General features: G+C 36.4%; 1 protein-coding gene across 6 annotated transcripts; it reads left to right on the top strand.

Moving 5' to 3' along the window:
- The first annotated feature begins 707 nt into the window (after positions 1-707).
- Positions 708-26,723, top strand: DYDC1 (DPY30 domain containing 1). 6 transcript variants are annotated; one of them, XM_007478509.2, is made up of 8 exons: positions 943-1,114; positions 7,454-7,619; positions 7,709-7,810; positions 17,611-17,670; positions 20,802-20,855; positions 24,698-24,742; positions 25,589-25,684; positions 26,621-26,723. In XM_007478509.2, exons 2-8 carry the CDS (start codon positions 7,473-7,475, stop codon positions 26,651-26,653), a joined length of 537 nt encoding a protein of 178 aa, XP_007478571.1. In that variant the 5' UTR covers positions 943-1,114; positions 7,454-7,472; the 3' UTR covers positions 26,654-26,723. The 6 variants fall into 6 exon arrangements, with proteins under 6 accessions (XP_056656101.1, XP_056656096.1, XP_056656104.1 ...); XM_007478513.2 differs by lacking the exon at positions 24,698-24,742 and having other exon boundaries at positions 950-1,118; XM_056800123.1 differs by lacking the exons at positions 24,698-24,742; positions 25,589-25,684; positions 26,621-26,723 and adding an exon at positions 21,154-24,690 and having other exon boundaries at positions 708-1,114; positions 7,457-7,619.
- Positions 26,724-27,019: the final 296 nt, after the last annotated feature.

Here is a 27,019-nt window from a genome sequence, read left to right as displayed (position 1 = left end):
TCCTACCTGTTTTAACTTCGATTCTATGGAGTATTTTTGGTTATTAGTGGGTGGTATTAGGATGGTGGGAAAGCCTCATACCCTACTCTGCCATCTTCCCACAATACTTCTGGGTAACTGCATTTGGATAACCCATGTGGTCACACACAACCCGAATGGACACGTACTCCTGTCTTTGTTTTTTCCTCCTCCTCTAAACCTTTACCTTCCATCTTGGGATCAATACTGTGTATTGGTTCCAAGGCAGAAGGGTGTTAAGGGCTGGGCAATTTGGTGGAGGTGGTGATGGGTATTAGGTGACTCGGCCAGGGTGACACAGCTAGGAGTGCCTAAGGTCAAATTTGAACTCCCGCACCTCCATCTCTAAGACTGGCTCTCAATCCACTGAGCCCATGTAGCTGTCTTCCTCCCATCCCCAATATTTCTTTCAGTAAAGGTGCATAGGAGCGCACGCCATATTTATTTTAGTAAATATTCTTCTAAATCCTCATCCCTGTGGGTCTTCGGCACCAAAGTGTCCCTTAAGTGCCCCTGGCATCCGTTGTGACAGATCTCCTGCTCCCCGACCCTCAGAGTTTGCTGAGTCGCTTACATTCCCTTAGTGTGCCTCCTGGGGGTGCAAAAAAGAGCCCTGTACAAGGGTAGTCCCACCACACCCCAAAGTAAGATCTCGCCAGCCCCATGATCCGGAGCAATCCTGGAAAAGCAGGGAGGCTCAAGCAGAAGGGACGACATCCACACTGACTGACAGGATGCCTCCTGCACCTGCCTGACGGTAGAATTCTCCTCTCCTCTTCTCTTTACTCTTCCAGGGCCCAAGCACGCTGCACTCATACCACACTCACGCAGCAATCCTGGAGGACCTCCCCCTCCACCCGAATACTTTTCACTCCTTATTCCAACTCCCCTTTCCATTTTCCCTCGTCTTTATCCCTCCTCCCCCCTCCCTCTCCTGCCTCCCTTAACACTGCCCCAGGGCGCACGCGCCAGCCTCGGTTACCTAGCAAAGGAAGAGACGCTGCCTCGCGCTGTAAATTCGTGCTGGCGCTGGAGAGGGAACCCTTGCCTCCCGGGAGGGCAGAAAAGACCGGATTCTCGGACTGCTGCCGCCATAGTCGGTCTCTGGGTTGTGTGGCCGGGTGTGGGTGCTGGTGCTGGCGCGGGGGTGGGGGTGGGGGTGGGGCGCAACCCCGAGTTCTCAGCTGGGCTTTGGCGGAGGAAGGGAGGAGAGGACCTTGCCAGGGGAGCTGGCTAATTGCATGCGCACTCTCATATTAGAGCCCTCTGGGGCTGGCCCGTGCTGGGAACGAGTTTGGGAGAGTTGCCTTCCAATCACAACCTGTGTGAGCTGGGGCAAGTTTCTTAATCTGTAAAATGAGTGAGTTAAACTCTGGGCCTCGGTTTCCCCATTTCTGAAGAGAAAGGACTGAGCCTAAGGGCCCTACTTCCCGGTCTTTTATCTTTTGATTACCCCTCCCTCTTTTTCTACCCTTTTATTCCTTCTCTTCCATCCTACCTTCTTCCTCTTCCCCTCTCTCCTGTCTCGTTCCTACTCTCTCCTTCTCTCTTTTATCCATCTCTTTACTTTCCTCCTTTCCATTTTCTTTTCTCTACTTTCAATCTTTCTTTCCTTCCTCCCCCCTTTCCATCTTTCTTTCTCCTCTCTCTCTCTTTCCCCTCTTCCTTTCTCCTTCCAACACCCTTTTCTTTATACTCCTTTCTCACATCCCACAGTCTCTCCTGTATCCTCTTCTTTTCCTCCAAAGCTTTCACCTTCCTCCCACAATCCTTCCTCTTCTCTCCCAAACTCTTTCCTCCCTTTCCCACTTCTCTCTTCTCTTCTTCCCCCTCTATTCATTCCTACTTCCCCTCTCCCTTTTCTTTCGCTTATAGCCTTCCTTTTTTTTCTTCTCTCTTTCCTCTTTCCCTTTTCTGAATCTTTTCTCCCACCACACAAGGACAGATTGAAGTTAGTGGGCCAGAATGTCTCCCCTCTTTATTCAGAGCCTCCTGGAGCTAGAAGGGAACTGGGAAGTAATTTCTTCCCAACTCCCTTCCTCCCATTTTACTGACTAGGAAACTGAGACTAGGTAACAAACAGTCCAATTTGGCAAACACTTATTGAGAACTTACTGCATGGAGAATGCTATTTTAGGCTTTTGGATTCAAGGATGGAAAGGGCTATAGGCATAGGATTATTTTCAACTTTGAAAAGACTCAAAAATAGGTTAGCTCCTTTATTTTATATCTGAAGAGCTAGAGGGAAAAACAGGGGAGATAATTTGCTCAAAGTCATGCAAATGACATTTGAACCTCTTTCTCTGACTCTTAATAGAGTAATCCTTCCTCATCCTGTCTCATCAGTCTTTAGGAAATCCACACTCTAATAAAATAGATTAGGTGGTGGTATAAGGCAAGCAATCAAGACCCTTACCAAGAACCAGGACTCCTCCTATTCTAGAAGATCCTTTCTTTGTTGGAAAAGACAACCAAAAGGACTAAGAGTTAGATAGAAGTAATTTTTGACAGGTATTGATAATTAGGGATGGTTAAGAGAATATTCCTGAACTTTGTCTATAATAGGAATTTTTAACTTTTTCTTTTTGTAATATAGCCCCTTTAAACAATCTGAAGTTTATGCCATCCTTTTTAGAAAAAAAAAAACAGTTTTAAATGCATAAAATATAAACTACATGAGATCACAAAGGATACCAGCTTTATTGAAATAGTTGACAAAACATTTTCCCATTGAAGTTCTCCAAGCCCTTGAAATACATTGCTTGGGGTAGGGAAACATCTAGTCCAAGAAAGGAATCTCTGGTTTAAAAAGAGAAGAAAGATTGGATTGGTAGAGGTTTATAGAAAATTCATTTCAGGCATATTGGATTGGACGTGGATGCTGGAGAGGGCAGAATGAGAATAGAGAATAACTGGTGGTACCATTTGGCTGGAAACATCTTCCCAAGGAGAATAATGTGAAATACATCTGGAAATGTAGATAGGAGGTGATGGGGCTTCTTCCAGGTCACATAGCAAGACTCTCAATTCATGGTTCTTCCTATACCACTGGTACTTCCCAGAGAACATTGAGGATAGTAGGAAATTGACAGTTGATTTTTTCCTGATGTTCTTAGGAGATAGATTTACTTGGAGATGTGCTAATACTTAGAGCAGTTTTAGGAAGCTGAGGTGAGGGCTACTTGGACCCTGCCATCCTTTGTTGCTGTGGAGTGTTTTTTATAATTTGTGAATTATCCTAGTCTTTAGGTCACCATGGTGCATACAATTTAATTGTGGTACATAGTATTTTGGGCAGTAATTATTCTATAGTAAAACACGAATGTGATGGTGCGTTAGGATTTTCTTAGACCCTGCAAGGTATTCTCTAGGTTTCACCTCCTTCCTAGGAGAGGAGGAAATATTGGTTGGTAAATGAATTGGGTACATCTTCTTGAGTGTGTCTCCTTTTGCTACTGAAGAAAATCAGAGCTTTCTGAGGTATTTTTAGAGGGGTGGCCCAGTAAGGGAGGATTTGAAGTGTATGTGGAACTCCTCATTGTTTTTCTCTTAGCTCTCTTAAGAGCCTCATCCCTGGCTATCTAGTTTTCCTCCTCTTCCTCCTGGGAGGAAAAAAGTTTTGCATCTTTAAAAACAAACAAAAGAAAAAAACAAAAAAAATCCAATATAAAAAATCAAGCAATAACCCTCCCCCCCCCAACTTTAAAGCATTGCTCTGAGGCTTTCTGACCTCATCTGATTGCACCCATTGTCCAATCCCCAGTTGTCTGGGTATTCTAATACCATTTCAATTGCCAGATAAGGGGACTTTATTGACAGAGGAGTATAATATCATATAGATTTAGAGCTGAAAGGCAATTTAGAGGCCAACTAATCCAACCCTTCGAAAATTTACTTTACTATAGGAGGGCCAATAGGATATCTCCAGAGCCTCAGAAACCAATAGTTTCCTAGATAATGTGACAAGACCTTCTATAAGAGGATGAGACCCTTTTGTGGGGATGTCGGACAGTGACCAAAATTATTGCATATTTATAGGATGCACTTATTTTCATGTATTGAAAACATTTTTAATTAAAGCTGACAAAAATGCAAGAAGATTGTGAAATTATGTGACAATTTAGGGGCAAAGCCTAGGGCATTTTTTATGTTATTGCTTTCTCATGCCACAATGCTGTTTTGCTTTCATGTTTTAAACCCTTGCCTTCTGTCTTAGAATCAATACTATATATTGGTTCCAAGGCAGAAGAGTGGTAAGGGTGAGGGCAATGCAAGCACAAAACTAGGAAGTGTCAAAGGCCAGATTCAAAACCAGGGCCTCCTCTCTAGGCCTGGCTCTCAATCTACTGAGCCCCCCAGCTGTCCCCCTGCCAAAGTACTTTGAATGGTTTTTGAACTAAAAGAAGAAACTGCCATTTTCTTAATGATAATAATAAAGATGAAGCAAATTAATTCTATAACAAAAATTTCTTCCTGAAATTGGTGTTACTTTGTAGATAATTTTGAAAAATGGAGTATTCTACATCATTGCAAGATACTTTAAATTCATACTCAGATCTAGAAAGACTTTAGAACTATGAATGTTTACAAAAATGTATTTGATATGTTTTACAATTTAAAAATACTGTCCTGATAATGAAATATGAAGACCTGCAAATTAAATGAAGACTTATTAATATCTTGAGAAGTCTATAGAATCAACTAATTTTAAAGAACTGGATATTTCTAATTAAGAATGCATAAGGAACCCATCATCAAATATAATACATTTGTTCTTATTTTGTCTTAACAAAAAAGGTACTAGAAGCCCTTAGGACTTCTATTAACAGTTAAAGCAGCATATGCCCCTGAAAATTTATTAATTTAGCTATAGGTCAATCTTTGTTGTAATCAAGGTGAAATTTGTTACTAATGTTTATAACATCTTGTGTGAAATAGGATTGTCTGTTATAACTAAAGACAAAATATTGATTTTAATTAGTGATTGAAAAATAATCTTAATAGTATCATCAATTATACCACATTTTGAGAAACATTACCCTGAAAAACAAACCTCCTCCTCATATGAATAATATTATTATTATGGTTATTCTTTTGGTCTAGTCTTGAATATTGGGCACTGAACAGCAAGTGAGTTGCCTCCTCTTACACACACACATATATATATATATAGGATAACTATAAGTCATCCTGACTGATGCAATCTTCCCATCTTATAGGGGCCATGCTTTTTTTACTTTGATAATTACAGTCTATGATAAACCCAAAGTTCCTATCTTTTGGGACAAAAATCCACTATTTGACAAAAACTGCTGGGAAAATTGGAAAATAGTATGGGAGAGATTAGGTTTAGATCAGCATCTCACACCCTACACCAAGATAAATTAATAATGGGTGAATGACTTGAATATAAAGAAGGAAACTATAAGTAAATTAGGTGAACACAGAATAGTATACTTATCAGATCTTTGGGAAAGGAAAGTTTTTAAGACCAAAAAATTCCAAAGAATTTTTAACTAGGTATTTCCATTAAATTATTTTATGTTTAAAATTTATTTTGCATTTTAAAGGTTAAGTTTTAACAATTTTATTTAACTGAAATATGAAATAACTAAATTAGTTGCAGGATTTTAATTAAAATGAAATGTAGCAGCTTTTTAAAAAATGAAAACTTTGGAAACTAGTGTTCTAAGGGGCTTGCCCACCTAAGCCATATGTACTACTGTATGACAGTTGTTAATTTTTCCTTATGTTGGTCTGTGATTTGCTTACTGAAGTTATTTGCTTATTGCAGTTATTGTTGGGATTTTCTTTTTGGAGTGACACAGAGTGTATCTATTTCCTCATTTACCAAAGAATTCTTAAACATTTGAAGACCATTATCCTGTTTTCCCACAAAAATTAACTGATTTCCTGGTTACACAGGAACTAGTAACGATGTACAGATTATAACACCAGGCTATTATTTTTCTTTTGCTCTTATACCATTTTTAACCTATGGTCATTATTGTCCCATGACCACTTGGTTCTCAATTTTGCCACTCAATCTGGTACTGCCTTCTTGGTATTATCATTTCTGATTTCACAATGAAAGATTCTAATCTCAGTGATGAGTCATTTTTTTAGGATCCTGCTAACTGACAGTCTGAACAGACAACTTATGTTTAACATATCTAAAACTGTACTCATTATCCTTCTCCTCAAACCCTCCTTTCTTCCTAACTTACCTAGTATAACTCAGAACACCAACATCCTCTCAGTTATTCTCGCTCACAACCTAGTGGCAACCCTTAACTCCTTATTCAATCTATCACTTCCAGGATCAAATATAAAATCATCTATTTGGTGTTCAAAACCTTTCATAACCTGTGTCCCTACCCCTTCCTTTTCAGTTTTCTTACACTCTATACCTCTCCCTGTTCCCCATCTTATGATCCAGTGATAGTGACTTCCTTGTTATTCCTTGAATAAGAAACTCCATCTCCTGACTCTAGGCATTTTCACTGATTGTCCCCCATACTTGGAATATTCTTTCTTTTCATCTCCATTTCTTGACTTTCTTCAAGTCTCAACTAAAATCCCACCTGTTACAGGAAGCTTCCCCCTCTCTCCCAGGCTCCTTTAATTCTAATGCTTTCTCTCTGTTAATTATTTCCAGTTTATCCTATCTTTAGCCTATATAGTTGTTTGCATGTAGACTCCATCAATAGACTGTGAGGTCCTTGGGACTATTTTTTAATCTTTCTTTGTAATTCCAGTGTTTAATACAATGCTTGTCACAGAGTAGGTGCTTTATAAATGTTTATCAGTTGATCAATATACCAATTTAATGCAGATATGTTAATGAGATTACAGAATTTGCAGCAAAAAAGGTATCTTTTAGATCATCCACTTTAGCCTCTCATTCAGAGATGAGAAAGATTGATTGATTTACTCAGAGTCAATCAGGTACTAAAGTCTGACTCCAAATTTAGTGTTCTTTCCACTAAATGACATTCTTATTGGTTGTTAAAGACTTCATGTGTTACTTCTTTCAGATAATCTATTTTCTTTATAGTTAAAGATAGAGAAATAATTTTTGGAAGTTGTAGTACTGTGGAAAGCCTATAATAAGGAAGATACATTTGGGGGCTTTAAGCCTTGAAGATAACTTTTGGGCTATCAGTATCCTTTAGGTCATACTTTTTTTCATAGTCCTTTTAGATCATAGCCCCCCTCGCAAATTCATTTATATACAATCAACTGAATTTAATTAGAGCTCACTGGTGTATTGACTTTAGATAGAGGGAACCAAGGGGTTCGTAGGTCCTCGGTTCCTCTAAGACCTGACTACTGGAAGATATTCCCTTATATGAAACACTCTTGGTCCCACAAGTATCTATGATGTGATGGTCTTTGAGTAGTAGTCATTGATACAATATATTTATTTATACAGCAGTTTTCACTAGGTACAAATGGAGACCAGATACCTTAAAAGATGCTTAGGCAGATGCCTGAGTCAAGCCCTTGCAGAGGTGGCAAAATATCGGCCGTTAGACCCAATAGAGTACATAGCATTCTGGATCTACAAATATAAGAAAAATTTGGATATGGAAGAAGTGGTGAGTATCAAGGAAGGAACTAACCAATTCAGATGTCCAATTAGTGTATTTTTATCTACTTATACCATTTTTTAAAAATACAATACTAGAGACAAGTGGAACAGGCTGAGTTGGAGGAGGCGCAAGAATTAGCTAGAGTTGAGCGGGAAATGTTGGAACGGCTGAAACAAGAGGAGTTATTACTTCAGCAGGTATGTCGGATTAATCCTTTACGAATAAAATAAAATTTTTTTGGGGGGAGAGCATTTTGTATTTTGACCCTTTATAGGTTAAACTTAAATTTTGGAGAATGATTAGTCTTAGAAATAGTTTCTGGTGTATTCTTAGTGGGTGCTTATTAATTTTTGTTATATTTGTGAGATGATGTTAATCTCTCTCCCTCTCTCTCTCTCTCTCTCTCTATCTGTCTGTCTATCTGTCCTTCTGTCCATCTGTCTGTTTGTCTGTCTGTCTATCTCATCTCTGAGTAGTGTTAGGGAATTGATTCTGTTTAGCCACCCTGAAAGAGAATATAGGAAAAGGAGGGAAAAGTCCCCAAACTTAAATAGGATGCATTTTAGTGTTATGAACAGGGAGTTCTTAGGCCAAGTGTTCCCACCTTCATTCTTCTCTATCATTTCTATTATAGGCCCTTATCTTTGTGTTTTTCGGTATGAACCCTCTCCATTTCTTTCTTTCTCTATTCACTGGATAGTACCACCTATCTCAAAGAGTTATTGTAAGACTCATATAAGAATATGTATGTTAAACATTATGTAAACCTTAAAAGCATTATATGAATGTTAACTATTTTATCATTATTACTTAGTCTTAATTTCTGCTTCTTGTCCCCTTCCTTGCCTTCCTGTCTTGTTTTACCCCTCTCAGATAGCGTAGGGGGCAATGGTCCCATGTTGGCCATTTTGTGAACTTTGAATAAGAATGTGTAAGTAATGCCCAGTAGGCTTGAGCCCCTTCTTCCGTTCTTGTAGTTGTTTCTTAGCTAATATAGAAATTTTTAGAAGAATAAATTGAGAAGGGGAATTTCTCAGAAATTCTTTCTAAATACGTTTTGCTTTGAAAAAGCTCTTTGAGGTTAGTAAATGTTGACAATTAATGCTAAGATAATAACCAAATCAGTAAATAGGACTATGCAGATAGAGAAGTGCCCTAATAGTCTCCTTAGAATATAGTTCTGACTGCCTGATAATACTTTAACAAAATAATTTTTCCCACCAATTATATGAAAAAAGCAATTTTAAATATTTGTTTAAAATTTTTTAAATTCCAAATTCTCTCCTTTCTTCCTTTCTCTCCCCTCCTTCTTGCCTGAGATGATAAGCAATCTGATATAGATTTTATATATGCAATCATGTAAAATATTTTTTCATATTAGTCATTTTGTGGAAGAAAACTTGAACAAAATAAAACAAAAAAAATGAAGAAAGTGAAATCCAGTATGCTTTGGTCTATATTTGAACTCCATCAGTTCTTCCTTTGGAGGTAGAAAGCATTTTTCATCATGTGTCCTTTGGGATTGTCTTGGATCTCTATATTGCTGAGATTAGCCAAGTCATTCACAGTTGTTTATCATATGATTTTGTTGTTGCCTTGTACAATGTTCTGATTCTCCTCACTTCCTTCTGCATCAGTTCACGTAAGTCTTTCCAGGTTTTTCTGAAATCCTGATGATACTCTTTTGAAGATTATCAGTAACTGCTATGAAAAAATACAGGAGATCCATTTTTTTTTAAATTTTAAACATTCTTTTATTTGGTCGTTTCCATACATTATTCACTGGAAACAAAGATCATTTTCTTTTCCTCCCCTCCCCCCCACCTTTCCCTCTCCCATAGCCGACGCATGATTCCACTGGTTATCACATGTGTTCTTGACTCAAACCCATTTCCCTGTTGTTGGAATTTGCATTATAGTGTTCATTTACAGTCTCTCCTCAGTCTTATCCCCTCCAACCCTGTAGTCAAGCAGTTGCTTTTCATTGGTGTTTTTACTCCCACTGTTTATCTTCTGCTTGTGGGTAGTATTTTTTAGATCCCTGCAGATTGTTCAGGGACATTGCATTGATACTAATGGAGAAGTCCATCACCTTCGATTGTACCACAATGTATCAGTCTCTGTGTACAATGTTTTTTTGGTTCTGCTCCTTTCGCTCTGCATCACTTCCTGGAGGTTGTTCCAGTCTTCATGGAATTCCTCTACTTTATTATTCCTTTTAGCACAATAGTATTCCATCACCAACATATACCACAATTTGTTAAGCCATTCCCCAATTGATGGGCATCCCCTCATTTTCCAATTTTTGGCTACCACAAAGAATGCAGCTATGAATATTTCCTTATTATCTCTTTGGGGTACAAACCCAGCAGTGCTATAGCTGGATCAAAGGGCAGACAGTCTTTTATCACCCTTTGGGCATAGTTCCAAATTGCCCTCCAGAATGCTTGGATCAATTCACAACTCCACCAGCAATGAATTAATGTCCCCACTTTGCCACATCCCCTCCAGCATTCATTACTTTCCATAGCTGTCATGTTAGCCAATCTGCTAGGTGTGAGGTGATACCTCAGAGTTGTTTTGATTTGCATCTCTCTGATTATAAGAGATGTAGAGCACTTTTTCATGTGCTTATTAATAGTTTTGATTTCTTTGGCTGAAAACTGCCTGTTCATGTCCCTTGCCCATTTGTCAATTGGAGAATGGCTTGATTTTTTTGTACAATTGATTTAGTTCTTCATAAATTTGAGTAATTAAACCTTTGTCAGAGGTTTTTATGAAGATTGTTTCCCAATTTGTTGCTACCCTTCTGATTTTGGTTACGTTGGTTTTGTTTATACAAAACCTTTTTAATTTGATGTAATCCAGATTATTTATTTTGCATTTTGTAACTCTTTCTAATTCTTGCTTGGTTTTGAAGTCTTTCCCTTCCCAAAGGTCTGACATGTATACTATTCTGTGTTCACCTAATTTTCTTATAGTTTCCTTCTTTATGTTCAAGTCATTCACCCATTTTGAATTTATCTTGGTGTAGGGTGTGAGGTGTTGATCTAAACCTAATCTTTCCCACATTGTCCTCCAATTTTCCCAGCAGTTTTTATGAAATAGTGGATTTTTGTCCCAAAAGCTGGGATCTTTGGGTTTGTCATATACTGTCTTGCTGAGGTTGCTTGCCCCCAGTCTATTCCACTGATCCTCCTTTCTGTCTCTTAGCCAGTACCAAATTGTTTTGATGACCGCTGCTTTATAATATAGTCTGAGATCTGGGACTGCAAGACCCCCTTCCTTTGTATTTTTTTTTCATCATTTCCCTGGATATCCTTGATCTTTTGTTCTTCCAAATGAACTTTGTTATGGTTTTTTCCAAATCAGTAAAAAACAATTTTGGAAGTTCCATGGGTATGGCACTAAATAGATAGATGAGTTTGGGTAGGATGGTCATTTTTATTATATTGGCTCGTCCTACCCATGAGCAGTTAATGTTCTTCCATTTGTTCAAGTCTAGTTTTAGTTGTGCGGAAAGTGTTTTGTAGTTGTGTTCATATAGATCCTGTGTTTGTCTCAGGAGATAGCTTCCTAAGTATTTTATTTTGTCTAAGGTAATTTTGAATGGGATTTCTCTTTCTAGTTCTTGCTGCTGAGCTGTGTTGGAATTATATAGAAATGCTGATGACTTATGTGGGTTTATTTTGTATCCTGCCACTTTGCTAAAGTTGTTGATTATTTCGATTAGCTTTTTGGTTGAATCTCTAGGATTCTTTAAGTAGACCATCATGTCATCTGCAAAGAGTGATAATTTGGTCTCCTCCTTGCCTATTTTAATGCCTTCAATTTCTTTTTCTTCTCTAATTGCTACTGCTAGTGTTTCTAATACAATATCAAATAATAGAGGTGATAATGGGCATCCTTGTTTCACTCCTGATCTTAATGGGAATGGATTTAGTTTATCCCCATTGCAGATGATATTAGTTGATGGTTTTACATATATACTGTTTATTATTTTTAGGAACGACCCTTCTATTCCTATGCTTTCTAGTGTTTTTAGTAGGAATGGGTGTTGTATTTTATCAAAGGCTTTTTCTGCATCTATTGAGATAATCATGTGGTTCTTGTTGGTTTGCTTGTTGATGTGGTCAATTATGTGGATAGTTTTCCTAATGTTGAACCAGCCCTGCATCCCTGGTATAAATCCTACCTGATCATGGTGGATGACCCTTCTGATCACTTGCTGGAGTCTTTTTGCTAGTATCCTATTTAAGATTTTTGCATCTATATTCATTAGGGAGATTGGTCTATAATTTTCTTTCTCTGTTTTTGGCCTGCCTGGCTTTGGAATTAGTATCATGTTTGTGTCATAAAAGGAGTTTGGTAGAACTCCCTCTTTGCTTATTATGTCAAATATTTTGTATAGTATTGGGATTAACTGTTCTCTGAATGTTTGATAGAATTCACTGGTGAATCCATCAGGCCCTGGGGATTTTTTCTTAGGAAGTTCTTTGATGGCCTGTTGGATTTAATTTTCTGATATGGGATTATTTAAGAAAACTATTTCTTCTTCTGTTGGTCTAGGCAATTTATATTTTTGTAAATATTCATCCATATCACCTAGGTTGGTATATTTATTGCCATATAGTTGGGCAAAGTAGTTTTTAATGATTGCCTTAATTTGCTCTTCATTGGAGGTGAGATCCCCCTTTTCATCCTTGATGCTGTTAATTTGCCTTTCTTCTTTCCTTTTTTAAATTAGATTAACCAGTACTTTGTCTATTTTGTCTGTTTTTTCAAAGTACCAGCTTCTAGTCTTGTTTATTAGCTCAATAGTTCTGTCACTTTCAATTTTATTAATTTCTCCCTTAATTTTTAGGATCTCTAGTATGGTTTTCTTCTGGGGGTTTTTAATTTGTTCGTTCTCAAGTTTTTTGATTTGCATTTCCAATTCCTTGATCTCTGTCCTCCCTAATTTGTTAATATATGCACTCAGGGATATGAATTTTCCTCTAAGTACTGCCTTGGCTGCATCCCATAAGGTTTGAAAGGATGTTTTGCCATTGTCATTTTCTTCAACGAAATTATTAATTGTTTCTATGATTTCTTCTTTAACTATCCGATTTTGGAGTATCATATTATTTAATTTCCAATTAATTTTTGATTTGGCTCTCCATGTACCCTTGCCGATCAATATTTTTATTGCCTTGTGATCTGAAAAGGCTGCAGTTATTATTTCTGCTTTTCTGCATTTGAGTGCCATGTTTCTATGACCTAGTGTATGATCTATTTTTGGGAATGTGCCATGTGGTGCTGAAAAGAAGGTGTATTCTTTTTTGTCCCTATTTATTTTTCTCCATATGTCTATTAACTCTAATTTTTCTAAGATTTCATTCACCTCTTTTACCTCTTTCTTGTTTGTTTTTTGGTTTGATTTATCTAAATTTGATAGTGGTTGGTTCAAGTCTCCCACTAATATGTCTGTCTTTTTCTGTCTTTTTACTGTCTATTTCCTCCTTCAATTCTCCTAGTTTCTCTATTAAAAATTTGGATGCTATACCATTTGGTGCATACATGTTGATTAGTGGTATTTCCTCATTGTCTATACTCCCTTTTAGCAGAATATATTTACCTTCCCTATCCCTTTTGATCAGGTCTATTTGTGCTTTGGCTTTGTCAGATATCATGATTGCAATTCCTGCCTTATTTCTATCAGTTGAGGCCCAAAAGGTCTTACTCCAACCTTTAATTCTAACCTTGTGAGTGTCAACCCGTCTCATATGTGTTTCTTGAAGACAACATATGGTAGGGTTTTGGGTTCTAATCTACTCTGCTATTTGTCTACGTTTTATGGGTGAGTTCATCCCATTCACATTCAAAGTCATGATTGTCACTTGTGGATTCGCTGGCATTTTGATATCTTCCCCTAGTTCTGACCTTTCTTCTTTAGCTTTCTCCTTTTGAACCAGTGATTTACTTTAGGTCAGTCCCCCTAGTCCCCTCCCTTGAGATGCTTCCCTTTCTAGCCCCTCCCTTTTTATACTCCCTCACCCATCCCCCTCCTTAATTTTCCTTTCTTTCTTGCCCTAATGGGTAAGATAGAATTCAGGATCCCACTGGATCTAGATGTTCTTCCCTCTCAGATTTGATTTCACTGAGAGTAAGGTTTAAGTAATTCCACTTCACTCTCTCTTCCTCTCCTTCTCATATGAGAGTTCTTCCCCCCCTTCCCATGTGTATCTTTATATGGGAAAGATTATTCTATTGAGTCCCCCCCTATTTCTTGAAGTTAATCTTAGTATTATCGATGGTGGCCCCCTCCCTTTTCCTTTCTTTGCCCCCACTTTCCCCAAATCTTCTTAATGCCCCAATCTTTCCCTATGCATGTTTCCTCTAACTACTCTTATGATGCTACAATTTATGGGAGTTACACAAAACATTTTCCCCACATATTAATATATATAATTTGATGTAAATGTAGTCCTTATAGAAGAGAGTTTGACTTAAAGAAAAAGATAAGATTTATCTCCTTTTCCCTTTCTTTCATATTTACCTTTTCATGTTTCTCTTGCTTTCTGTGCTTGGATATCGAACTTTCCACAGAGCTCTGGTCTTTTCTTAGCAAATGCTTAGAAATCTTCTATTTTGTTGAATGCCCATACTTTCCCCTGGAAGTATATAGTCAGTTTTGCTGGGTAGTTGATTCTTGGTTGGAGACCCAGCTCTCTTGCCTTTCTAAATATCGTGTTCCATGCTTTGCGGTCTCTTAGTGTGTTAGCCGCTAAGTCGTGTGTGATCCTTATGGGAGCCCCCTTATATCTGAAGCTCCTCTTCTTGGCTTCTTGTAGGATTTTCTCCTTTTCTTGGAAGCTCTTGAATTTGGCATTTACATTCCTAGGGGTTGTCTTTTGGGGATTTAGTATAGAAGGTGTTCTATGAATCCTTTCTATTTCTATTTTGCCCCCTTGCTCCAGAACATGGGGGCAATTTTCTTTTATAATCTCCTGTAGAATAATATCGAGTTTATTGTTTATCTCTGGTTTTTCTGGGAGACCGATAATTCGGAGGTTTTCTCTTCTCCCTCTGTTTTCGAGATCAGTGACCATCTCATTGAGATATTTTATGTTTTCTTCTAATTCATTAATTTTTTGGGTTTGCTTTATTGATTCTTGCTGTTTTATCATCTCGCTTTCTTCGAATTGCTTGATTCTGGTCGTTAGGGACTGGTTTTGCTTTTCAGCTTTGTCTGCCCTTCTATTGGATGCTTCGAGTTCTTTTTCCAGTTGAGCAGTCTTATCTGTCACACTGCTGATCTCTTTCTCCCATTTTTCTTTCCAGGTTTCCATCTTTTGGATAAGTTCCAGTTTGAGATCTTCCAGAGCTTGTTGATAGTTTCCATTTTGGGAGGCATGTTCTGATTTTTTTTTGGATTTCCTCCTCATTCTCCTCTTTTCCTTGGGTACTTCCACCATAAAAGTTTTCAATAGTCACTTTTTTCCCTTTCTTCCTGGAGGCTTGATTTTGGGCCATGTGAGCCATCCCTTTGGTGGTTTTATTCCCCTTTCCTTTTTGGTCTGGGGTCTGGGTTATATGGGTGGTTTTTCTGTGAATTTAGGTTGCTTCAGACTAGTTCTTCCCAGCCTCCGAGGTTTCTTAGAGCGCTGGGACCCTTATCACAGCCACACTGCCCAGGTGTTCAGCTCCGCCCAGATAATCAGCGTGTGGTCCGCCCCTGGTGTTTAGCTTCGCAGAGATGTTCAGCGCAGCCGCCCCAAGTACAGCTCTGCTGACCCCCTTAGTCAGCGCCGGGTTCTCCAGTGAAACCGCCCTGAGATGTTTTTTCCTGGCAGTCTTCAGATCCCCAAAACCCTGGAGTGCCCCCCCTCCCCCCCCACAGACAGAGACGTTCTCCACTCATTCGCTGTCCCGGTGAGCGCTCAGGTAGCTCACTCTGGTTTGGTGGGGGAGGTGGGGTGGGGGAAGGGCGGCTCAGTTCACTTTTCTGTGCAAGCTTTCCCTCCTTCTTATTATAGTGTGGAAATGTTCAAGCCCCAGGTACCTTCGCCTCTGTGGAGTACTGGGAGTACTGGGGTGTCCTTCTGTTCCTCCAAAGGTGATTTTTATGCTCCTTTGATGTAGTCTATTTCGTTCGGTGCTGGGGAGAGGAAGAGTGTGGCGTCTATATTGCAGCCATGATTACCCGGAAGTCTCCCATTTTTTATTTTTAAAATTTTATTATTTGTTTATTTTTCAAATTGAAAAAAAATTATTAATTAGTTTAGAATAGTTTTTCATGGTTACATAATTCATGTTCTTTCTCTCCTCTCCTCCTTCTACCCCCATAGCCAATGAGCAATTCTAATAGGTTTTACATGTGTCATTGATCAAGATCTATTTCCATATTATTAATATCTGTATTAGGGTGATCGCTTAGAGTCTACATCCCCAATAATTTCCCCATTGAACTATGTGATCAAGCAGTTGTTTTTCTTTTGTCTTTCTACTTCCACAGTTCTTTCTTTGAATGTGGATAGTGTACTTTCTCATAAGTCCCTCAGAATTGTCCTGGATCATTGCATTGCTGCTAGTAGAGAAGTTCATTACATTCTATTGTGCCACATGTGTATCAGTCTCTGTGTATAATGCTCTCTTGGTTTTGCTCCTTTCATTCTATTCTATTCTGTCATCATTTACTAGAGGTTGCTCCAGTTCACATGGAATTCCAGAATTCCAGAGATCCATTTTACCCAGAATTTTTCATTGTTTCTCTGAAAATCAAGGGAACATGTGGAGGACATAAAAAGCAGTGGTTTGTGGCTTCATAGACCATGACTAAGAGAATCTGGTAGTGAATTATAAGGTCTTTGATCTTGCTGTGAGAAATTTTTCTCTTAATGATTTAAAAAATATTTAATTTTTTAAAAATTAAAGCTAAAAATAAGGACATTTAACTCCTGACCCATTCTCATTAGCAACCTGCTCTTACTCAGTGGTGGTAAAGCATTTTTCTTTCATAGGACAGAAGGTATAAGGCTGGGTATCAATTAAAGGAACGTAACAGGGGGTAACATTCAATTCAATTCAATTCAACAGTCTTTAAAATATTATACTAGGCTGGGGTTATAATGGAGAGACGGAGACAGTGAGAGAGATAGAGGGAGTGAAAGAGAAGAGAGGGGTGAGAGAGGACGCACACACACACAGAGAGAGAGAGAGAGAGAGAGAGAGAGAGAGAGAGAGAGAGAGAGAGAGAGAAACACAAAGGCTTGTTACCAATAGAGTTAACTACCAAAAGCATTTTGCAAACCTTCAAATGCTCTATAAGTGCTAGCTACCATTGTCATGATTACTTTATGTGTTGTTATTATGATTATCATTACCGTAGCAGCTAAGTTTCTCAGACCATTGAAGAGATTCAGCCCTGGAGTAGGCACAGCATTTGATTATGTAGGGCATAATTTAGGATGCTGATTTTTGTCCTAACAGAGCCAGAGTCCTCATCCATGTTCTATGCAAATGACTTATCCAAGGATAGTAGTATGGTCTAAATCAGTTGATAGGCATTTTTGAAATTTAAAAAAAAAAAGCTTTTGTGTCAAAAGTTACTGGTGAAATGGAAGTCCATTTATGCTTAATTTACTTGAAAGAATATACTTAAAATTTTCCCTCCATTACCTTAAGTGATCAAGAGTTTGTCTATATGAAGGCTTCTCTTTGACTTGGGAAAGTTTTTATAATTTGAGTGCTTGAAATCTTATACTCGGTAACTTCATGGCTAAAAAAAATTAATTTTTTACAAATTGTAGATACAATTTAATTATAAAAGAAATTTTCTTGCAATTTTTGTTCTTGGTAGATATTTAAGCATTTTATTAAATATTTTTGCTTGTTTCTTAAATGTAGGTAGGAACATATGATTTTATTTCTCCTGGGAAATTTAAGAATGGAAGAACTGATTTGTAGTAGTTCATATTATTCTAATTTAATTTATGTATTTACTTAATGTATATAGCAAAAGCTAGAGTTGGAAATGCAAGAAAAAGAGAGGCTGAGACTTGAAGCAGAAGAGAAGGTACATTTAAGTTTAATTGTTTATTTTAACTTACTTCCCTTACATTATCTTTAAATACTTTTCCTAAATTGCATGCTTAATTTTTCTTTTGGATCAACAAAGAGATGGTAGAAATAATGGTTGTTGTTAAACATTAAGAAAATAACTTGGTTTTGTCTCCAAGTTGGAAATGAAAATTGATAGAAATGCAAGTCATGATAATAGTAATTTAAGTCTTTTTATCAATGTTTTATTACAGGTAATATTATAGAGCAAGCTAAAGCAGGTTTAAGGTTTTAAATTTCAATAAACACTCACAGAATACAAAAGTACAATTAAAAGCCAATTGGTTAAAAAAAAGATTAAGAGAATGCATTCAAAAATATGTTAAAACACCCTAATCTGCGCCTGCAGATTCTGTATACTCTTTACACCCTAGAAAGCAGCAAGAGGCAAGCATTAACTTCCCCTGGCTTAGGATGTTTATGCCTCAGGTAACAAGGAAGTTTCCCTTTTTAAAGGCCAGCTCAAATTATATAAAACAGGTATTGGTCCTTCAGGTAGATTAGTGGCCCATCTTTTGTTGAAACAGCTTTTATTTTTCAAAACACTACATACATATATACAGGAAGATTCTTTCTGCCTTTAAAACTTGTCTGAGAGGCTTACTAGCTGTGTGACCCTGGGCAAGTCATTTAATCATGTTTGTCTCAGTTCCTCATCTGTAAAAATGAGCTAGAGAAGGAAATGGCAAACCACTCCAGAATCTTGTCTAATAAAAACCCAAATGGAGTAATGAAGAATCAGATACCACTGAAAATAATTCAACAACATATACTCTTATGTTGAGAGTTAGGAATACCTGAATTGAAAATCTGCTGCAGACAAATCCTGGATGTGTGACTGGGTAAGTCATTTAACCTTTAATACCTCAAGTAACTTTCTAGGATTTTAAACTGCAGAATAGTTGTGGATTTGCATGGATAGAGGAAGGTTCTTCACCAGGTACTCCCTTTGCTGATGAAATTATAGATCTGGATTTAAAAAGTCTATCTTCATATTGTAGCATTCATGATGAATATAAGTGAAACCACATTGTAACTTATGCATAGGAAACAAAGTAGAGGAACATTTTCCTTTGGCAGATCATAAAAACTTCCAGTTTTAATCAATATACACCTTAATACTTGGTGACTTCAGTGCAGAGGTGAGCTTTGGAGAATTTAATGAAATGTATTAAACATATGGCCCAGCATCAAGAAACAAACACAAAATCAAGAGCTTGTAAACTACACAGAATCCTCATACCTACATGCCATAACAATGTTCTTTAAGAATAGATTCATATAGGGTGGATTGAGAGCCACGCTTAGAGACAGGAAGTACTGGGTTCAAATTTGGCCACAGACATTTCTTAGCTGTGTGACCCCGGGCAAGTCACTTAACCTTCAACACCTTACTGCGATTCTGCCTTGGAACTGATATATAGTATTGTTTCTAAGATGGAAGGTAAGGACATAAAAAGAAATAGAATCATATCACAAAAAATGTAATTATGTCTTTTAATGGGAAATGACTGATTACTAACATGGAAGTAATTTTTAAATTAGCTTTCTATATAAGAATACCATGAGCTTGTTAGAGGCAAGATTAAATCAATTCCAAGTGAGATATATTTTTTTAAATATATATTTACAGCTGGAAAGGGATCTTAGATGCCATTGTGTCTATCTTCTCATTTTATAGTTGAATACATTTTTACCCATTAAGTCTTTAAGTAACTTGTCCAAAGTCACATAATATGAGGAGATATGGCTAGCAGTTAAAACGTATTCAGGCTGTCCTATTCAAATGAGTGGAAATGATGCAGAAAAAATAGGATATTGATAAAAGAAAAGGACATCAGCAAAAACTATCACAATTTTCCCAAGTTTAACTGTCATAACATGGAATCTAGAAACTGCCCCAACTAGGACACTTGATCTTATCAGGTGCAAAGAAATGTCAAGGGCAACAGGGGTTTTGAATATAAATTTATTTGCCTAATCTTATAGAGAAGAGGTTGGAAAATTGAGATTTGTCATACAAAAGTGAGAAGTAATGGAGGAAAGATCAAGGTGATGGAAAGCTTGACACACGACCTACTTAAGCAAGAAAATCTTAGGAGTTTTTTTAGGATAGAACTGAAAGGACAAAAGACAAAATAGAACAGACTTGTTGAGATTTCAACAGTGATAGCTATTTTCTTAATCATTTGGCACTATCACATCTACTTTCAGTCTAATACTGCAATCCTAGATGGACTGTGAGGGAAATACAAATGGCACACTAAGAAAGTATAATAATGATAAGAACTGAAAAAGACCAAGTATACCCAGAGGAGATATACACTGGAGTTGACACAGTTTGGACTCACATCATTGTAATCACACAATTGATTTAAAGGTGCAAAGAATATGAGATCCCTCTGCTATTGCTTGTTTTCACCATAACAAAAGCATTGGAATCCATAAAGCTATAAGCCACCCCAAAGACTCTTCTCTAATAAGGTATCTCCCACACATCAGTAAAATCACATGCTATTTCTTTATATATGCACAGAAATAATTTTTTTACAACCCATTGATTATTCATATCAGATAAAGAAATAAATCAAGGAACCATGTGCCAAAGGTTTTTGCTACTTTAATGGGGGGATACCCAGTGCAGAGTTCACAATGAAGTCAAATTCCATATCGACTGAGATCTGCCATTACTCATTTTTGTGGATGACTTGATAATTACTTCTAGTTTTGAAATAATTCAGAACCTCTTATCTCTATAATATATCAAAAGGTTTGGACCCAATTATTCACAAAGGAGAAAAAGCAAATGGATGAAAAATGACTATTTAGAATATTAATTGATGATTGGAATGCACTGAAGCTAGAAGTGAAGGATGCCATCAGTGATTGAAATGAAATAATGAAACAGTAAATACTCTGCAGAATATGATAGAGAACATAAAAATGTTAATAGATAGAATATTCAGTTTTTCTATAATTTAGGTAGTCACATGTGAATTTATTACCCCTGATGATCTTAATAATAAAGGTGATCTGTATAAGTTTTTAAGTCTAATTTAATGTATGCATTTTTGTATTTTTATTTAGGCACGACGTGAAATGGAAAAGAAGGAAAAGTTGATATTAGAAGAGTTAGGGAAGGTATTTATACAGTGCTTTATGTTTATTTTAATTACATATAAAGTCTATTATTTTTTCCTTTTTTTAATTTAGAAAATTTTTCCATGGTTACATGATTCATGACTCCCCCACTTCTTTCCTTCCTGCTCCTGAAGCTGACAAGCAGTTCCACTGGGTTATGCATGTATCATTATTCAAAACCTATTTCCATGTTATTTATATTTACAGTAGAGTGATGCTTTAACATCAAAACCCTAATTATATCCATATCAAGCTATGTGATCGATCATATTTTTTTTCTGCATTTCTTTTCCCACAGTTCTTTCTCTGGATGTGGATAGCGTTCTTTCTCATAAGTTCCTCTGGACTGTCCTGGGTCATTGCATTGCTGCTAGTAGAAAAGTCTGTTACATTCGATTGTGCAATAATGTACAGGCTCTACGTACAATGTTCTCCTGGTTCTTCTCCTTTTGCCGGAGGACTCTCCAGTTCACATGGAATTCCTCCAGTTCATTATTCTTTTCATCAAAATAATATTCCATCACCATCATATACCACAATTTATTCAGCTATTTCCCAATCGATGGACATCCCCTCATTTTCCAATTTTTTGCCACCACAAAAAGTGTGGCAATAAATATTTTTGTATAAGTCTTTGTCCTTATTATCTCTTTGGGGTACAAACCCAGCTGTGGTATGACTGGGTCAAAGGGTAGGCATTCTTTTAAAACCCTTTAGGCATAATTCCAAATTGCCCTCCAGCATGGTTGGACCAATTTAAAGTCTATTCTTATAATATGCCTTTGTATTATCTTCAAATTCTATGCTTGACTCTTCTTTTCAATTAAGAATAAGCTATCTGTAGTAAGGGTAGTAGTTAATGAGGTACAATTAACGACTTTAAATGATGAACAGAGAAACTCTTTCTAAATTGAAAATGAAAAATTCCCCCAATTGAGCACAATATTAATGCAACTGAAAATAGATTTACACATAACAGAGAAAGTGAAAAAACAAATTTAAAATAGCCTCAGGGAAAAAAAACGAAAATGGAAAGTATATCAACTTCCTGCAGTTACGTATTAATCTTTTCCAGGGTGGACACCTGAGAAGGAGAATTGGAAACTGAGAGAAAATGGGTGAAGGGGATAGAGAGAGAGAACACAACAAAGGAATAAAGACTTAGAGACAAAGAGTTAAAACAGGTGGACTCCAGTGTGCTCCTCTGCTGATGGGAAGAGGGAGTGAGCTGCATGTGTTCCCAATCTTTTATTGGAGAATTTGGGAATGTGGAGTGGGAGGTAGCTAATGAACATGTGACATGGCATATGATTTAACATATGACAACCACATAATCATAGAGTAGGAAGCTAATGAAACATTGACTTGGTATGAATGTGGTCTAACAAGGAGGTAGCTAGGACCCTGTGGCAGCTAGCGAATGTCCTACCCAGGAATTCTTTTATCCTTTGGACTGAAGATTTGGAAATACAGTAATCAAGAAGTAACATGGCCATGAGTCTGGTATATGAGCACATGGGTTACAATATCAATACATCAATAATACTTTCAAGATGATAATATACCTGGGACGCTACAGAAAGAAACATGAAAATCTCTTAAGATGATAAACTGGGAGTAGGTCAAAATACTATAATCTCAGTATAACAGCCATTCTGGAAAATTTTTCAAACGCAAAGAATTTTGAATTCTAGGAAATTTTTCAAGAAAATTCCCCTAAATTGTAAAAAAAACAAAAACAAAAACAGTTGGCATTGATTCATATATCCCTAATGAAGAAGTTTAACATGTACATTCAGTACAAAAGGAACTAGGGATAATTCCTTTAGGATACAAAGAAAAAGAAAGACAGATCAGATATGGATCTGTAGTTAAAGGATCTGGGACCCAATCCTTGTTCTGATAATTCACTATCTATTTGATCTTGGACAAGTCATCAAGTCTCAGTTTTCTCATCTGGAAAATGACACTGTTGGCCCAAAGGGAGCCTAAGATCCCTTCCAGCTTCAGATGTGTGCTTCTAGCATGCTATGGCATACAAAGAGGGGATTACTTAGGATAATAGAAAGTTTTCTGGGCAATGGCCAGAAAAATAGGAATTTAGTAATAAAATTGATGGCATTTATATTGTGCTTTAAAGCTTGTAAACATGTTCCAACCATTAGGTCACTTGAGTCTCTCCAGGTCAAATGGTAGAGGTTGCTAGTATTATTATCTCTATTTTACAGAGAGTGAAACTTGGAGAATTTCAAAGACTTTCTTAAGGTCACACAGCCTAAAAAGATTTCAGAAGTAGGATTTGGATCCAGGTCTTCCTGATTTCAGGGCCAGTAATCTCTTGACTGTTGTAAATAGATTAGATATATTTTGTTATATTAAAGGAAGAGCTCTCTCTCTACTATCTCCTGAATGAAGTTACATATATTATGTATATATAAAATAATAACTGTTATAATATATATGATATACATATAATACATATAATAGGTATAATAACCTGAATTAAGTTTTATATACGCATACATGTATATAAACTAACCTTTGCCTTCTGCCTTGGTAATAATTCTAAGACAGAGGAATGAAAAAAGCCTAGGCAATTGAGGTTAAGTGACTTGCCTAGGGTCACACAGTAAGAAGATGCCCAAGACCAGATTTAAACCCAGGTCCTCTTGACTTCAAGCCTGGCATTCTATCTCCTATGCCACTTAGTTATGGCAAGGGCAATAAGATAAAGGACTGAGAAAGATTGTTTGCAGAAGGTGGCATTTCATTTTAGCAGTTTTTGAAAGAACTAAGAAAACGGATAAATAATTCAAAAATGTAATTAAAAAAAACTCTTTAAGTACTGATACTAAAATGAGAGATTATGATAAGCACAACAATTAAAAAAATTCCTACATGACTGTTAATAGAGAATTTTGGATTGGGTAAGTAGGAGGAAGGAGGATCAAGGAAGTCAAGAATGTTTCCAAATCTTATATTGTAAATCTTGGTGACTGGAAGGTAGGTGGTATGTTGCATTCCCAACCATCTGTTGGACATCTTGAACTGGTTGTCCTATTGACATCATAAATTCAACATGCCTAAAACTAAACTCATTATCTCCCCCAAACCCAACCTTTCTTTCTTTAAATTGGAGTGTATGGAATAGAAAGAATCATAATTAGACCTATGCTTGAGGAAGATTAATTTTACAGCTATGTGGAAGATGGACTAGAGGGAAGAGACCAACAAACTACAGCTATAATCTAGGAGTGAAATAAAGAGGTTCTGACCAGGGTTCTGGCAGTGTCACAGGAGGAGAGGAGGAGGCAAGAAAATTGTTTGCAGTGTTGAATCACGAATGCTGTGCTGAATGGAAGAAATAATGGAGCAGGCATTGTTTAGGAAATAATGTGTGACTGGAGATAGGGAAAATGAGGAATACTTACTGGAGAACTCATAAACTACAATAGCCTTATGTATACAAACTACAGTAAGAAAGGACCTAGAGGAAGGCTTCTGGAATGTGTTGAGCTGATTCTTTCCGAGCAGACACTTATGTGAATTGTACTGAATGAAAAGGTAAGGATGATTGTGATCTGTACCATTGGAGAAAATACTGGCATTACAGATCTATTTAAGCATTAACCTATTGGCCTCTATTAAAATTGATTATAAAATGGCAATTAGATCTATACATTTGAATGAAAAATTGTTTAATTACTCTGATGCTACTGTTGGAATAACTTGTTGCAATGTGATCTGTCTCTCAGTAAAACCACTTGAAAATGATGGAAAGAAAAGAAACTTATATAAATTATGTTGTTGTTGAACTTTTTTCTTTTTTAACATTATTGTAGATAGAGTTCGCAAGTGAGCCAGGGGAAGATATTGTAACTGAAGGGGTAAGGCGAAAAATAATTGTTTGTCATGGGTCGTAATTCATTCTAACAAGCAAAAGTCAATTGACACATCGAAACACATTAATTAAGTGTCTAACTTGTAGAAGGCAGTATATGAGGAGTTTGAGGTGCAAAGACAAAGTGCAAAATAGCTCTTGCCCTCAAGAAGCTTACATGCTGCTAGGGGAGGGAGTTTAACATCTAAATCAATTAGTAAATAAAATAGAATTGGAGGAGAAAGAGAATACTAGCAATTATCAGGAAATCCTTATTCTCTAATTTTAGCCAATCTTAATCAGGTAACTAAGGTAATAAGGATTTAAAAAGGTACCCCTTGTCCGTCTATAGTCCAATCATAGCATGTCCCAAATGTTCTCTCAAGCTAAATTTCAAAGTTCATGAAAATATTCATCTATCAGTCATTTATTAAATTCTTGCTAGAACACTGTACTGTAGCCATCGGGTAGGGAAAAAGACAATTAATTTTTAGAAGTAGCCAGAGTGTTCTGAGATACTAATAGCATTATTTAAAAAGGATTAGAAGTTATATGTACATTAAAATATTTTCAAATGCCTAAGATTACTTTAGAATATTATGTATTCCTCTAATCATCAGCAGTCATTTTATCCTAACTATTTTAAAATGCTTTAAAAACCTTAAAGTTTTATATATCTATAAATCTGTATTTATAAATATATATACACACTCAGTAAACCTTAAAAGTTTATATAGCTATAAATTATATTTATAAATATATATATATACACTCAGTAATGTAGAAATATTTCAAAATGGATTAACTTTTTAAAAACCACTTCTAAACTGGATTTGAATGATTTGAATTATAGGGAGGGTTAAATAAGACGTTGGCTGAAATCAGTGACAGGTATGGAGCACCTAATTTAACTCGAGTTGAAGAATTAGAGGAGCCATCAATTTCTGATGTAAGTATTTTTAGAAAGGGTTTTTTTTTTTATAAGAACATGCTTTATTTTGGCTAGACCAGAGTACTAAATGTGTTAGAGTTGTGGGGCTTCACACAAACAAAATCTTGACTTTGAATCTTGAATGCCAGACAGCCAATTTCGCAAATTTGCAATTGACCACAAGGGGGCTCGGTGGGAAACTGAACAGAGATCACAAATCCATCACTTCTAGAAAAAACATGATTGGATATCAGTTAGATAGTTAATGTATATACAAAAGGAGAGAACTTTATCTATACACTATATAGTTCATGATGTTCTTGGATTTGCATGGTTTGGGTCCTTTATAATGAAGACTTCAATATATATTTTAGACAATTCATATTAATACCTTGAATGTAGGCAAAAGAATTGGTAGTAATTTCTACCAAACTCAGAACTCTTGGAAGTCAGTCTAAAGCTTAATCAAGCAAATGTTTATTGGATGTCTATATACAAAGCATTTTAGGCCAAATTAATAAACTAATAGTTTGTGCTTCTTTTAAATGATTTTTATGGACCTTTTAGTTCATTTTTGAAAAATCTCTTACCTTTTGTTTTATAATCACTACTAAGTATTGGTTCCAAGGAGGAATAGTGGTAAGGGCTAGACAGTAAGAGTCAAGTGACTTGTCCAGGGTACCACAGGTAGGAAATGTCTGAGGCCACATTTGAACCCAGGACTTCCCATCTTCAGGTCTGGCTCTCTAACCACTGAACAACTTAGCTGCCCCCTTTTATTTCCTTTAAAAATTCTTTTGAATTTTATTGATTGTAATCAAATAAAACTGAAACAATACATAGTTAAATAGAAGGTTATTTAAACATTATATCTATTTCATTTGATTTATGACATTTTCAAAGTTTGCATAATGCTGAAGAATAATATTTACTTTTTAAAAATTTTGCTTTTAGGCAGCATTAGATGTTGAAAAAGAAGATGAATGAACGTCAGGAAGACTTATATTTTTACTTGTTATATTTTTCAATAAAAAATCTTAATATTTCTAAATACTTATTTCAAGTCAGTTTCTGATTTTCTTCAAATGATGATATTAATGGGGGGTAGGTATCTAGGCTAGCCTATAGAAGTCTTAAGTCACTGAGATTCTGAATGAATGCAATGAGAAAAAAATTAAGGAGATGACTCTCAGGTAACAGGATAAATGTTAAAAGAGGAGAAGAGTTAGGAGAGTATAAAAGAATATAAATATGTATCAATTTCAAAAATGCCTGAAACAATTATATTGGCATTTTGTAGTACTTTAAGGAATGCAACGCATTTTACCTATATTAGATTTATTCTTATATATA

The sequence above is a fragment of the Monodelphis domestica genome, chromosome 1 (assembly GCF_027887165.1).
Source record: "Monodelphis domestica isolate mMonDom1 chromosome 1, mMonDom1.pri, whole genome shotgun sequence".
Taxonomy (NCBI): Eukaryota; Metazoa; Chordata; class Mammalia; order Didelphimorphia; family Didelphidae; genus Monodelphis; species Monodelphis domestica.
Note: the sequence above shows the minus strand (reverse complement) of the source record. Positions and strands in the feature narration are given on the sequence as shown.

Excerpts from the sequence above, each read along its gene's own strand:
- DYDC1 (XM_056800123.1), top strand. The coding sequence starts at position 7,473 with ATGGAGACCAGATACCTTAAAAGATGCTTAGGCAGATGCCTGAGTCAA. Across the intron at positions 7,620-7,708 it reads ATTTGGATATGGAAGAAGTG|AGACAAGTGGAACAGGCTGA; the intron begins GTGAGTATCAAG and ends ATACAATACTAG. Across the intron at positions 20,856-21,153 it reads TATTAGAAGAGTTAGGGAAG|TTCTTTCTCTGGATGTGGAT; the intron begins GTATTTATACAG and ends CTTTTCCCACAG.